This window comes from Somniosus microcephalus, unplaced genomic scaffold (genome assembly GCF_052327205.1).
Source record: "Somniosus microcephalus isolate GS21.2 unplaced genomic scaffold, FLI_Smic_1.0 unresolved_chr7, whole genome shotgun sequence".
Classification (NCBI taxonomy): domain Eukaryota; kingdom Metazoa; phylum Chordata; class Chondrichthyes; order Squaliformes; family Somniosidae; genus Somniosus; species Somniosus microcephalus.
In genome coordinates, this window is record NW_028225185.1 from 31,960,991 (window position 1) to 31,974,593 (window position 13,603).

General features: G+C 52.9%; 1 protein-coding gene across 1 annotated transcript in view; it reads right to left on the minus strand.

Moving 5' to 3' along the window:
• LOC147086746 (plexin-B1-like) overlaps positions 1-13,603 on the minus strand; it is a 167,280-nt gene that overhangs the window by 44,944 nt on the left and 108,733 nt on the right. Inside the window, exons 17-20 of the mRNA XM_085978917.1 lie at positions 11,864-12,040; positions 10,895-11,045; positions 3,964-4,203; positions 1,184-1,360 (exon numbers count right to left, since the gene is read on the minus strand). Of these exons, the coding sequence (XP_085835043.1) occupies positions 1,184-1,360; positions 3,964-4,203; positions 10,895-11,045; positions 11,864-12,040 (745 nt within the window). The remainder of the gene's footprint in view (positions 1-1,183; positions 1,361-3,963; positions 4,204-10,894; positions 11,046-11,863; positions 12,041-13,603) is intronic.

Sequence of the window (13,603 nt, forward strand, 5' to 3'; positions counted from 1 at the left end):
TCTAACTATCAGGAAAGACTGAACAGGCTGGGGCTCCTTTCTCTAGAATAGAGAAGGCTGAGGGGTGACCTGATCGAGGTCTTTAAGATTATGAAGGGGTTTCGATAGGGTAGACGTAGAGAAGATGTCTCCACTTGTGGGGGAGACCAGAACTAGGGGCCATCAATATAAGAGAGTCGCTAATAAATCCAACCGGGAATTCAGGAGAAACTTCTTCACCCAGAGAGTGGTGAGAATGTGGAACTCGCTCCCACAGGGAGTGGTCGAGGCGAATAGCGTCGATGTATTTAAGGGGAAGCTGGATAAACACACGAGGGAGAAAGGAATAGAAGGAGATGGTGATGGGGTGAGATGAAGAGGGCGCGGGAGGAGGCTCGTGTGGAGCAGGAACACCGGCACGGAGCAGAGGGGCCGAATGGCCTGTTTCTGTGCTGTACGCTCGATGTAAGTGCGTCATGGCTGGCACGGAGCAGAGGGGCCGAACTGGCTGTGTAACAGACCAGGAGTGGAATCTGGGAGCCTCGCTTGGTGAACGAGGGTGGGGAGGGGGACTTAGAACCCAACAGCCAGCAGGGATCTCCCTGAAGTCACTGCGCTCCTGATGGTCAGTGCTAGAAACACGACCTCCTGGCCTGGGAACCCCCCCACAAGCAGGGCGAGAAGGTAGGACTATAGAAGGACAAGAACAACCACTTGTATTTATATAGCGCCTTCAACGTAGTAAAACGTCCCAAGGCGCTGCACAGGAGTGTTTTAAGACAACAAATTTGACACCGAGCCACATAAGGAGAAATTAGGACAGGTGACCAAAAGCTTGGTCAAAGAGGTTGGTTTTAAGGAGCGTCTTAAAGGATGAGAGCGAGGCGGAGAAGTTTAGGGAGGGAATTCCAGAGCTCGGGGCCCTGGCGCGGTCGCCAATGGTGGAGTGATGGAAATCGGGGGATGCTCGAGAGGCCGGAATTGAAGGAGCGCAGAGATCTCGGAGGGGGTTGTAGGGGCTGGAGGAGGTCACAGAGATAGGGAGGGGGGGGCGAGGAGGGATTTGAAAACCAGGATGAGAGAGAATTTTGAAATCGAGGCCTTGCTTAACCGGGAGCTCGAAGTAGGTCAGCGAGCACAGGGGGGATGATGGGCGAACGGGACTGGGTGCGAGTTAGGGCACGGGGGCGGCCGAGTTACTTACGATGAACTCTGGCAAGTCTCCCCCGCCATCGCGTTTCGGCCCCCCTCGCGCCAGAGGCTGGGCTTTGGGGGGGTCGCAGTACAAGTTGTGGTCGGTCAGGGTCTTCACCACGCACGTCTCGTCTCCAATCAGGGCGATCACCTCCTCCATCTTCATCGCCAGGTCCAGGTTCTCGCCCTTCCAGGCAGAAAGAGGAAGACATGATTCAAATTCCAACAAAGCTAGTGGCGCAAGAAAACTACTAGGCACTTGGTCTAAGCGTTAAACAAGGCTTTAATCAACTGTTTTACAACATGGAGATCTAGTTGTGTCCTTCACTAGTTCCTGCTAAAAAATGTCCTGAGCAAGCTGGGCCCATGCCCGAGTATTTATACTCTCCCTGGACAGCGCCACCAGCAGGCCGCCCAGTACCATTTCATAAGTCATTTCCAAATGAACGACGAGATTCATGTCAGCTAGCTTCACCCCACATGCGCCCCCTCCCCCCTCGTACAGCCATCTCCACGGAGGCCCCACCCTATGGTTTAGTTACTCCCCAGTTAAACAGTTACGATGCACCTTGCATTTCGAAAGAGAGACTTGCATTTCTATAGCGCCTTTCACGACCACCGGATGTCCCAAAACGCTTTACAGCCAATGAAGTACTATTTCAAGTCGAGTCACTGTAGGAAACGCAGCAGCCAATTTGTGCACAGCAAGCTCCCACTGTCAGCAATGTGATAATGACCGGATCATCTGTTTTTAGTGATGTTGGTTGAGGGATAAATATTGACCCCAGGACACCGGGGAGAACTCCCCCTTGCTCTTCTTCCAATAGTGGGCCGTGGGATCTTTTACATCAACCTGAGAGAGCAGACGAGGCCTCGGTTTAGCGTCTCATCCGAAAGACGGCACCTCTGACAGTGTGGCACTCCCTCAGTACAGCCCTTCCGACAGTGCGGCGCTCCCTCAGTACCGCCCCTCCGACAGTGCGGCGCTCCCTCGGTACTGCCCCACCGACAGTGCGGCGCTCCTTCAGTACCGCCCCTCCGACAGTGCGGCGCTCCCTCAGTACCGCCCCTCCGACAGTGCGGCGCTCCCTCAGTACCGCCCCTCCGACAGTGCGGCGCTCCCTCAGTACCGCCCCTCCGACAGTGCGGCGCTCCCTCAGTACCGCCCCTCCGACAGTGCGGCGCTCCCTCAGTACCGCCCCTCCGACAGTGCGGCGCTCCCTCAGTACCGCCCCTCCGACAGTGCGGCGCTCCCTCAGTACCGCCCCACTAACGGGAGGCGCAAAGCAACCAAATTTGTCCCCCCTTGCTCTTGTACTCTGTGCCTCTTTTTATGAAGCCCAGGGTCCCGTGTGCTTTCTTAACCGGTTTCTCAACCTGCTACCTTGAACGATTTGTGCACATATACCCCCAGGTCTCTCTGTTCTTGCACCCACTTTAGGATTGTCCCCTTTCGTTTATATCGCCCCTCCTCGTTCTTCCTACCAAAATGTATCAATTCACACTTTTCTGCGTTAAATTTCATCTGCCACGTGTCCGCCCATCTCACCAGCCTGTCTATGTCTTCCTGAAGTCTATCGCTCTCCTCCTCACTGTTCACTATACTTCCAAGTTTTGTGTCATCTGCAAAGTCTAAGTCATTAATCTGCCGTGTTCTTGCCCACTTACTTAACCTGTCTGTTTCCCTGTAGACACTCTTTGTGTTCACCTCACAGCTTACTGTCTCACCCGGCTTTGTATCATTAGCAAACTTGGATACATTACGCTCGGCCCCCTCATCTAAGTCTCTGGTATAGATTGTAAAGAGTGTGAGTCAGGAGTGTGATGGAATACCCTCCACTTGCCTGGATGAGTTGCAGCTCCAACAACACTCGAGAAGCTCGACACCATCCAGGACAAAGCAGCCCCGCTTGATCAGCACCCCGTCCACCACCTTAAACATTCACTCCCTCCACCACCGGCGCACCGTGGCTGCAGTGTGCACCATCAACAAGATGCACTGCAGCAACTCGCCAAGGCTTCTTCGGCAGCACCTCCCAAACCCGCCACCTCTTCCGCCCAGAAGGACAAGGGCAGCAGGCGCATGGGAACACCACCACCTCCAAGTTCCCCTCCGAGTCACACACACCATCCTGACTTGGAAATATATTGGCCGTTCCTTCATCGTGGCTGGGTCAAAATCCCGGAACTCCCTCCCTAACAGCGCTGTAGGAGCACCTTCACCACACGGGACTGCAGCGGTTCAAGAAGGCGGCTCACCACCACCTTCTCAAGGGCGATTAGGGGATGGGTAATAAATGCTGGACCTTGCCAGCGATGCTTGACATAAGAAAACTACTAGGCACTTGGTCTAAGCGTTAAACAAAGCTTTAATCAACTGTTTTACAACATGGAGGTCTAGTTGTGTCCTTCACTAGTTCCTGTTAAAGAATGTCCTGCGCAAGCTGGGCCCGTGCCCAAGTATTTATACTCTCCCTGGACAGCGCCACCCGCAGGCCGCCCAGTATCATTTCATAAGTCATTTCCACATGAACGACGAGATTCATGTCAACCGCCCACATCCCAGGAACAAATAATATTTTAAAAAATAGCTGAGGCCCCAGCGCCGATCCTTGCGGCACCCCACTTGCGCCATTCCTGTTCATCGGCGTGACTTCAATCCATGTGCGCACACAGGACGAGACGCCCGTCCTGGAAAGCGCGGCGCCGCGGAGTTCTTCGATCGCCATTTCCTCTCCGCCGCTATCTCCCCCCTCCCCCCACCCCCCGCCGCCACCACCTCCCTCTTACCTCAACGGAGAGAACGCTGCCAGGCTTGTACTTGTAGGGCGCGGTGGGGTCGTTGGCGTTGAGGGGCCGCAGGGCGGGGTCGCTCCGGTAGGCGAAGCCCGTCCCGCCCGTGGCTCCGCGGAAGTCGACCCGCAGGTTGTCGAGGGCGAAGCTGGCGGCCGCCACCTGCGAGCCCGGCGGGATCCCGGGCGTCCGGCACACCATGCGGGCGGGGGAGGTCACATTGCAGACCTCGGAATACTGCGGGGGGCGGGAGAGAGAGAGAGAGAGAGAGAGAGGCAGTGAGACGCCATCCGTGAGGAAGCTCGATCCCAATTGTCAAGGCGGAGATCGCGGGCTAGAATTTCCCAGGGCCATGGAGGCGTGTGAGGGGGTTAAAATCGCGAAATCGGGGGCCATGAACACATCCCACCCCCAACCCGCCTCCATGCCCGTTTCCCGGGAGGCGGGTAGCCGACCTGTGCTGGGAGCCGCATCCCTGAAGCGGGAAGGGGATTAGTGCCAATTGACTGCCTGTTAACCGGCAGTTTTTTGCCTAATCCCTATTTTTATTCCTGAAGTGTGGGATTCCCGACAGCACCAAACCACGCCAAGTTAGTGAGGCGGCCCGTCGGGCCGAAGGGCTTGGAGGGTTCGAGATGTCCAGTGTTCGAGAAACTCCAGTATGATTTGGACAGGTTGGGTGATTGGGCAGATGCAGTATAATGTGGATAAATGCGAGGTTATCCACTTTGGTGGCAAAAACAGGAAGGCAGATTATTATCTGAACGGCAATAGATTGGGAGAAGGGGAAGTGCAACGAGACCTGGGTGTCCTTGTGCACCAGTCGCTGAAGGTAAGCATGCAGGTGCAGCAGGCGGTTAAGAAGGCAAATGGTATGTTGGCCTTAGTAGCGAGAGGGTTCGAGTACAGGAACAAGGATGTCTTGCTGCAGTTGTACAGGGCCTTGGTGAGACCACACCTGGAGTATTGTGTGCAGTTTTGGTCGCCTTATCTGAGGAAGGATGTTCTTGCCATGGAAGGAGTTCAGCGAAGATTCACCAGGCTGATACCTGGGATGGCAGGAATGACGTATGAGGAGAGATTGGGTCGATTGGGCTTATACTCGCTGGAGTTTAGAAGAATGAGAGGGGATCTCATCGAAACTTATACAATTCTAACAGGACTAGACAGACTAGATGCAGGAAGGCTGTTCCCGAAGGTCAGGGAGTCCAGAACCAGGGGACACAGTCTAAGGATAAGGGGTAAGCCATTTAGGACAGAGATGAGGAGGAATTTCTTCACCCAGAGAGTGGTGAACCTGTGGAATTCTCTACCACAGAAGGCAGTAGAGGCCAATTCATTAAATATATTCAAGAAGGAGTTAGATATATTTCTTAAGGCTAAAGGGATCAAGGGGTATGGGGAGAAGGCAGGGACAGGGTACTGAGTTTGGATGATCAGCCATGATCGCATTGAATGGCGGAGCAGGCTCGAGGGACCGAATGGCCGACTCCTGCTCCTATCTTCTATGTTTCTATGTTCAGGTGAGTGATGGGTGCATGAGTGCAGAGGTAAGTGTGTTTGGTGTGTGTAAAGTGTTTAAAGAAGTTTTACTAACCTTTACAGCCTTCCTTCCCTCAGGTCTCGGGAGTCCCTCATCTCACCGGCACAGAAAGCAAAATGGCCGCCAGCTGTCAAAATCTGCAGCATTCAGCTTTCTGTTCTGGAGAGATCTCTAAATCATCCTGAGAGGAAGGAATTAACTTGGAGTACAGATTGTCAGTGTTTGAGAGCTTCATACAGCTGTGAAACGCTGATATTTCATCTGTCAAAAGCTCTTAACAGATGAAATGTCAATCTGTGACATCACCTGTTGCCGGGTGGCCCTTAATTGGCCTGCTGAGCCCGCTGGGCGGGGCTTAACAAGGTCAATCAGGGGAAAATCGAGTGGGTTGGCCACAACTCGATGGAGGCGGGACTACAACCCCGAAAGTGAGAGTCCCGCCTCCTACTCGCCTCCATTGATAAAATCCAGCCCCATGTCTGCCCAGTTTGATTGAATTTTTCGAGGGGGTGACTAGGTGTGTGGATGAGGGTAGTGCAGTCGATGTAGTCTACATGGACTTCAGTAAGGCTTTTTGACAAAGTCCCCACATGGGAGGCTGGTCAAGAAGGCAAGAGCCCATGGGTTCCAGGGCAATTTGGCACATTGGATCCAAAATTGGCTTAGTGGCAGGAGGCAGAGGGTGATGGTCAAAGGTTGTTTTTGTGACTGGAAGCCTGTGTCCAGTGGTGTGCCGCAGGGATCGGTGTTGGGTCCTTTGCTGTTTGTAGTGTACATTAATGATTTAGAGATGAATGTAGGAGGTATGATCAGTAAGTTCGCAGATGACATGAAAATTGGTGGAGTGGTAAATAGCGAGGAGGGAAGCCTCAGGCTACAGGGCAATATAAATGGGACGGTTAGATGGGCAGAACAGTGGCAAATGGAATTTAACCCTGAAAAGTATGAGATGATGCATTTTGGGAGGACTAACAAGGCAAGGGAATACACAATGAATGGTAGGACCCTAGGAAGGACAGAGGATCAGAGGGACCTTGGTGTGCATGTACATAGATCCCCGAAGGCAGCAGGACAGGTAGATAAGGTGGTTAAAAAGGCATATGGGATACTTGCCTTCATTAGCCGAGGCATAGAATATAAGAGCAGGGAGGTTATGATGGAGCTGTACAAAACACTAGTTAGGCCACAGCTGGAATACTGTGTGCAGTTCTGGTCACCACACTATAGGAGGGATGTGATTGCATTGGAGAGGGTGCAGAGGAGATTCACCAGGATGTTACCTGGGCTGGAGCACTTCAGCTATGAAGAGAGACTGGACAGGCTGGGGTTGTTTTCCTTGGAGCAGAGAAGGCTGAGGGGGGACCTGATTGAGGTGTACAAAATTATGAGGGGCATAGATAGGGTAGATAGAAAGGAACTTTTCCCCTTAGTAGAGGGGTCAATAACCAGGGGGCATAGTTTCAAGGTAAGGGGCAGGAGGTTTGGAGGGGATTTGAGGGAAAACTTTTTCACCCAGAGGGTGGTTGGAATCTGGAACTCACTGCCTGAAAGGGTGGTAGAGGCAGGAACCCTCACAACATTCAAGAAGCATTTAGATGAGCACTTGAAACGCCAGAGCATACAAGGCTACGGACCAAGTGCTGGAAAATGGGATTAGAATAGACAGGGCTTGATGGCCGGCGCGGACACGATGGGCCGAAGGGCCTCTTTCTGTGCGGTATAACTCTGTGACCTAGAAATTCAGTTGCTTGCGCCACCAGTTTGCGCCCAAAGAGGCCACTCAGGTGCTTTAGCGCCACTGGCCACAACCACCGCGATATTTAGCGGGGCGCTAATGGCGGCGTTAGCCTGTAGCGCTGCGCCGCCACCGATGACGTCATCGGTGTGCGCAGCGCCCCGCTACCGCCCCGAACGCCATATTAGGTCGCGCCCGCCTCTTCCGCGCCGGCCGCAAACAGCGACCGGTACACAGGGGCCAACCTGTGGCGGTAGTGGCGCGAGTTAAGGTGGAGGTGCGGCCAGCCGCTTTTTCGGCGGCCGCCTGCCCGCACCTCCGTCCCCGGCCTCCTACTCCCCCCCCCCCCCCCCCGCGGCATTGCCGGCTGTTTCCCGAGAGCCCGGCACTTCTCCTTGGCGCCGGGCTCATTTGCCGGCACTCGCAAGCGGGGATCGCGCCGTTGCAGCCACCTCCCCCTTAACAGTGGGAGGAAGGCCTGCAGTACCGCAGCGCGCCATGCCGCAGCGGGTGGCGCTGCGGCACTTTGCGCGGCGATATTCAGTTTCAGCGCCCCAAGCGGGGCGCGGGAAGCCTCGTTTAGCGGCCGGCTTCCATTTGGGGCGCAGAAACTGAATATCCCGATGGCGCAAGTGGCTCCGCGCGCAGCGGTAATTCCAGCGCCCAGGCGAGCTTGGCGCCCCAAACTGAATTTTTAGCCCTGTGACTCTATCCTTACATAGGATACACGGCACAGAACCAGGCCATTCGGCCCCTCTGCTCCGTGCCGGTGTTCCTGCTCCACACCAGCCTCCTCCCGCCCCCTCTTCATCTCACCCCATCACCATATCCTTCTATTCCTTTCTCCCTCGTGTGTTTATCCAGCTTCCACCTTAAATGCATCTCCGCTATTCGCCTCGACCGCTCCCTGTGGGAGCGAGTTCCACATTCTCACCGCTCTCTGGGTGAAGAGGTTTCTCCTGAATTCCTGATTGGATTTATTGGTGACTAAATTATATTGATGGCCTCTAGTTTTGCTCTTCCCCACGAGTGGAAACACTCTCTCTGTATCCACTCTATCAGAAACCTTTCATCATTTGAAAGGCATAAGAACACAAGAGACAGGAGCAGGAGTCGGCCATTCGGCCCCTCGAGCCTGCGCCGCCATTCAATGAGATCGCGGCTGATCCAATCTTGGTCTCAGCTCCACTTCCCCGCCCGCTCCCCATAAACCTTCACTCCCTTATCGTTCAAAAATCCGTCTATCTCCACCTTCAATGTATTCAATGACCCAGCCTCCACCACTCTCTGGGGCAGAGAATTCCACAGATTTACGACCCTCTGAGAGAAGAAATTCCTCCTCATCTCAGTTCTAAAAGGGCGACCCTTTATTCTGAGACTGTGCCCCCGAGTTCTAGATTCCCCCATGAGGGGAAACATCTTCTCTCTGTATCCACTCTATTGAAACCTTTCATAATTTTAAAGGCCTCTATTAGGTCGCCCCTCAGCCTCCTCTTTTCAAGAGAAAAGAGACCCAGCCTGTTCATCCTTTCCTGATATGTCTACCCTCGCATTTCTGGTATCATCCTTGTAAATCTTCTCTGCACCCTCTCCACTGCCTCGATATCCTTTTTATAATATGGCGACCAGAACTGTGCACAGTGCTCCAAGTGTGGTCTAACCAAGGTATATGGAGACCAGAACTGTGCACGGTGCTCCAAGTGTGGTCTAACCAAGGTATATGGAGACCAGAACTGTGCACAGTGCTCCAAGTGTGGTCTAACCAAGGTATATGGAGACCAGAACTGTGCACGGTGCTCCAAGTGTGGTCTAACCGAGGTATATGGAGACCAGAACTGTGCACAGTGCTCCAAGTGTGGTCTAACCAAGGTATATGGAGACCAGAACTGTGCACAGTGCTCCAAGTGTGGTCTAACCAAGGTATATGGAGACCAGAACTGTGCACGGTGCTCCAAGTATGATCTAACCAAGGTATATGGAGACCAGAACTGTGCACAGTGCTCCAAGTGTGGTCTAACCAAGGTATATGGAGACCAGAACTGTGCACAGTGCTCCAAGTATGATCTAACCAAGGTATATGGAGACCAGAACTGTGCACAGTGCTCCAAGTGTGGTCTAACGAAGGTATATGGAGACCAGAACTGTGCACGGTGCTCCAAGTATGATCTAACCAAGGTATATGGAGACCAGAACTGTGCACGGTGCTTCAAGTGTGGTCTAACCAAGATATATGGAGACCAGAACTGTGCACAGTGCTCCAAGTATGGTCTAACCAAGGTATATGGAGACCAGAACTGTGCACGGTGCTCCAAGTGTGGTCTAACCAAGGTATATGGAGACCAGAACTGTGCACAGTGCTCCAAGTGTGGTCTAACCAGGGTATATGGAGACCAGAACTGTGCACAGTGCTCCAAGTATGGTCTAACCAGGGTATACAGAGACCAGAACTGTGCATGGTGCTCCAAGTGTGGTCTAACCAAGATATATGGAGACCAGAACTGTGCACGGTGCTCCAAGTGTGGTCTAACCAAGGTATATGGAGACCAGAACTGTGCACAGTGCTCCAAGTGTGGTCTAACAAAGGTATATGGAGACCAGAACTGTGCACGGTGCTCCAAGTATGGTCTAACCAAGGTATATGGAGACCAGAACTGTGCATGGTGCTCCAAGTGTGGTCTAACCAAGATATATGGAGACCAGAACTGTGCACAGTGCTCCAAGTGTGGTCTAACCAAGGTATATGGAGACCAGAACTGTGCACAGTGCTCCAACTGCGGTCTAACCAAGGTATATGGAGACCAGAACTGTGCACAATGCTCCAAGTGTGGTCTAACCAAGGTATACGGAGACCAGAACTGTGCACAGTGCTCCAAGTGTGGTCTAACCAAGGTTCGATACAGGTTTAGCATAACTTCCCTACTTTTCAATTCTATCCCTCTAGAAATAAACCCTAGAGCTTAGTTTGCATTTTTTTATGGCCTTGCTAACCTGTGTCGCAACTTTTAGTGATCAAATCCCCACCCCCCCCCCAACCCTGTCTTCAAATCCCCCCCACCGTCTCCAGGATCAGGAGAAGGGATTAATCAGGAGCAGGGATCAGGATTGGGAGCAGGGATCAGGATCGGGAGCAGCAACCAGGATCGGGAGCAGCGACCAGGATCGGGAGCAGGGACCAGGATCGGGAGCAGGGACCAGGATCGGGAGCAGGAGAGGGAGGCGGAGAGATTTAGGGAGGGAATTCCAGAGCTCGGGGCCCTGGCGCGGTCGCCAATGGCGGAGTGATGGAAATTGGGCGGTTGCGCGAGAGGCCAGAATTGGAGGAGCGCCGAGATCTGGAAGGTTTGTGGGGGCTGGAGGTGGTTACAGAGATAGGGAGAGGGGGTGCGAGGAGGCCACGGAGGGATTTGAAGACGAGGATGAGATCAATAGACTAACCGCAGGGCAGCGGATTGCCTTCCCGAGTCGTGTTCCCTCTTTGCGGGAAGGGGCTTGGCTTCCGATTTCGAGAATCCACCCCTCCGCGCCTCCCCGCATGCCGAGATCAAACCCGAGGGGTGGGGGGTGGAGGGGGGGGGGGCCTGGCTGCTGACCCGCGTTTGGAGGCTCGAGGAGCCATCGAGAGAGACGGGCAAAGGCCGGCGGTTCCGTACCTCCGAATCCGGCGGGGTGCGCTCGGTGCTGAGCCAGGGCGCCCAGGCCGCGCTCCTCCGCCTGCGAGCCGACGGCTTCAGCCGGATCTTCATCAGAGGCAGCTGCACCACATCCAGGTCCTCCCCGCGAACGTGGATCGCTCGGCCTCCGCTGTGAGAAGTCAGGAGAGGAGAGTCAACAACATCAACTCGCATTTGTCTAGCGCCTTTAACGCAGTAAAACGTCCCCGAGGCGCTTCACGGGGGGGCGTGAATCTGACACCGAGCCGTACGAGGAGCTGTTAGGGACAGGTGACCAAAAGCTGGGTCAAGGTGGTCGGTTTTAAGGAGCGTCTTAAAGGAGGAAAGAGAGAGGCGGAGAGGTTTAGGGAGGGAATTCCAGAGCTCGGGGCCCTGGCGCGGTCGCCAAAATCGGGGGGATGCGCGAGAGGCTGGAATTGGAGCAGCGCAGAGGTCTGGGAGGGTTGTAGGGGCTGGAGGAGGTTACAGAGATAGGGAGTGGGGGCTCGAACCTATCAGGAAAGGCTGAACAGGCTGGGGCTCTTTTCTCTAGAAAGGAGAAGGCTGAGGGGTGACCTGATGGAGGCCTTTAAGATTATGAAGGGGTTTCGATAGGGTAGACATAGAGAAGATGTTTCCACTTGTGGGGGAGGCCAGAACTAGGGGCCATCAATATAAGAGAGTCACTAATAAATCCAATCGGGAATTCAGGAGAAACTTCTTCACCCAGAGAGTGGTGAGAATGTGGAACTCGCTACCACAGGGAGTGGTCGAGGCGAATAGCATCGATGCATTTAAGGGGAAGCTGGATAAACACATGAGGGAGAAAGGAATAGAAGGATATGGTGATGGGGTGAGATGAAGAGGGGGCAGGAGGAGGCTGGTGTGGAGCAGGAACACCGGCACAGAGCAGAGGGGCCGAATGGCCTGTTATTGGACCGTGCCTCTCCTGAGCCCGCCTCCGCTCACCTGAAGAAACTGCTGGCTGGCTCGGCCCCCGTGATCTGCGGGTTCTTGGCGTATCGGTACGCGACCGTATCCAGAACCTTCTGCGCCTGCCCGTACTTCACCCTCACTCGCACGTCATCCGTCTCGTTGGCGGGGCTGGTGCGGCAGACGAGCTGGTCAACCTCCACGTTCCCCATTCTGGAACAGAGCAAGACAGAGCTTCACAACCCAGGGGGAGACTCCGGGAATCTGAGAATCGGTGCAGCTATATCGCGAGAGAGACTCACACACACAGGGTCAGAGAGAGAGACAGAGAGAGAGAGAGGCAGAGAGAGAGAGACAGACAGAGGGAGAGACAGAGAGAGAGAGAGAGAGAGAGACAGACAGACAGAGACAGAGAGAGACAGAGAGATGAGAGAGACAGAGAGAGAGAGAGACACAGAGAGAGAGAGAGAGACAGAGAGAGAGAGAGAGACAGAGAGACAGAGAGAGAGAGATGTAATGATATCAGCAAATAGTGATGGTATTTGCCTGTTTGATTATGATGCCTTACCAGCATATTTGCATGTATTGATTACTTATGCCTGACCAGCAGAGGGCATGTGACAGAGACAAGCAGTTTCGTTTTAGTTTCGCTTTTAGATGGATCACTAGCATGGTGTCTCCTGTAATGCTGTTAAAAAGAGTTGAACAGACTTTAGATTAAAAGACAATCTCTTTCATAAATGTCTCGTCATTGAACCCACAAAGAAATCAATACATGGTGTCAGAAGTGATTGAAAGAGATGAAGAGGAAAAATCTGAAGTTAAGTCAGCTCTCCACATATTAGCAAGCCAAAAGAGAACATCGTTACTTACCATTGGAGAATAACTAACGAAGTGAAAAAATGGAAGGTTTACTCCCACCGGCGAAGCTTCAGTTGACAGGTAATGTGGCTGAAAATTGGAGGAGGTTCAAACAACGTGTGGGGTTGTATTTATCAGCAATCGGAGCTGATGAGAAAAGTGATAAAAAGAAATCGTCCGCGTTCTTACATGTCGTGGGTGATGAAGCGCTGGAGGTGTATAATAACTTCACATTCGCTGCTGATGGAGACAAAATGAAGCTAGATAAAATAATGGAACAGTTTGAGGCCTACTGCATACCTAAATGTAACGTGACGTTTGAGAGGCACAGATTTTTCACATGTGTACAGAAAACGGGAGAGACTGTGTGTACTGAACTGAGAAACCGAAGCAAAACATGTGAATTTGGGGGACTGACAGACTCGCTGATAAAAGACAGACTGGTGTGTGGTATTCCAGATAATGGTCTAAGGGAAAGACTGCTAAGAGAGCAAGATCTAGACCTGGGAAAAGCCATAGCACTGTGTAGGGCTACAGAGATTGTGAAGTCGCAGGCAAAGGAGCTGTTCAGTGACAGTAGCTGCAACGTGGATGCAGTGAGTAAGAACGGACACAAACCGTTTAACAAAAAGAGCGCCAATGTGAAAAAAGAGGCGTGGCCAGCGAACGAAAATGAAAGGGACAATCGAAAGTCATGTAGTCGATGCGGTACACAGCATACACCAAAAAAGTGTCCAGCATATGGTAAAAAATGCAATAGTTGCAACAAAAACAACCATTATGCCCATTGCTGTAAGAACCAAGCGCAACAAAGCAAGGTCCATACAGTAGATGAAAGCGAGATAGAGGAGTTCTATGTAGATGTTGTGTCTGAAAACAAAAAAGAAAAAAGAGACTGGATGTTGACACTAAAAG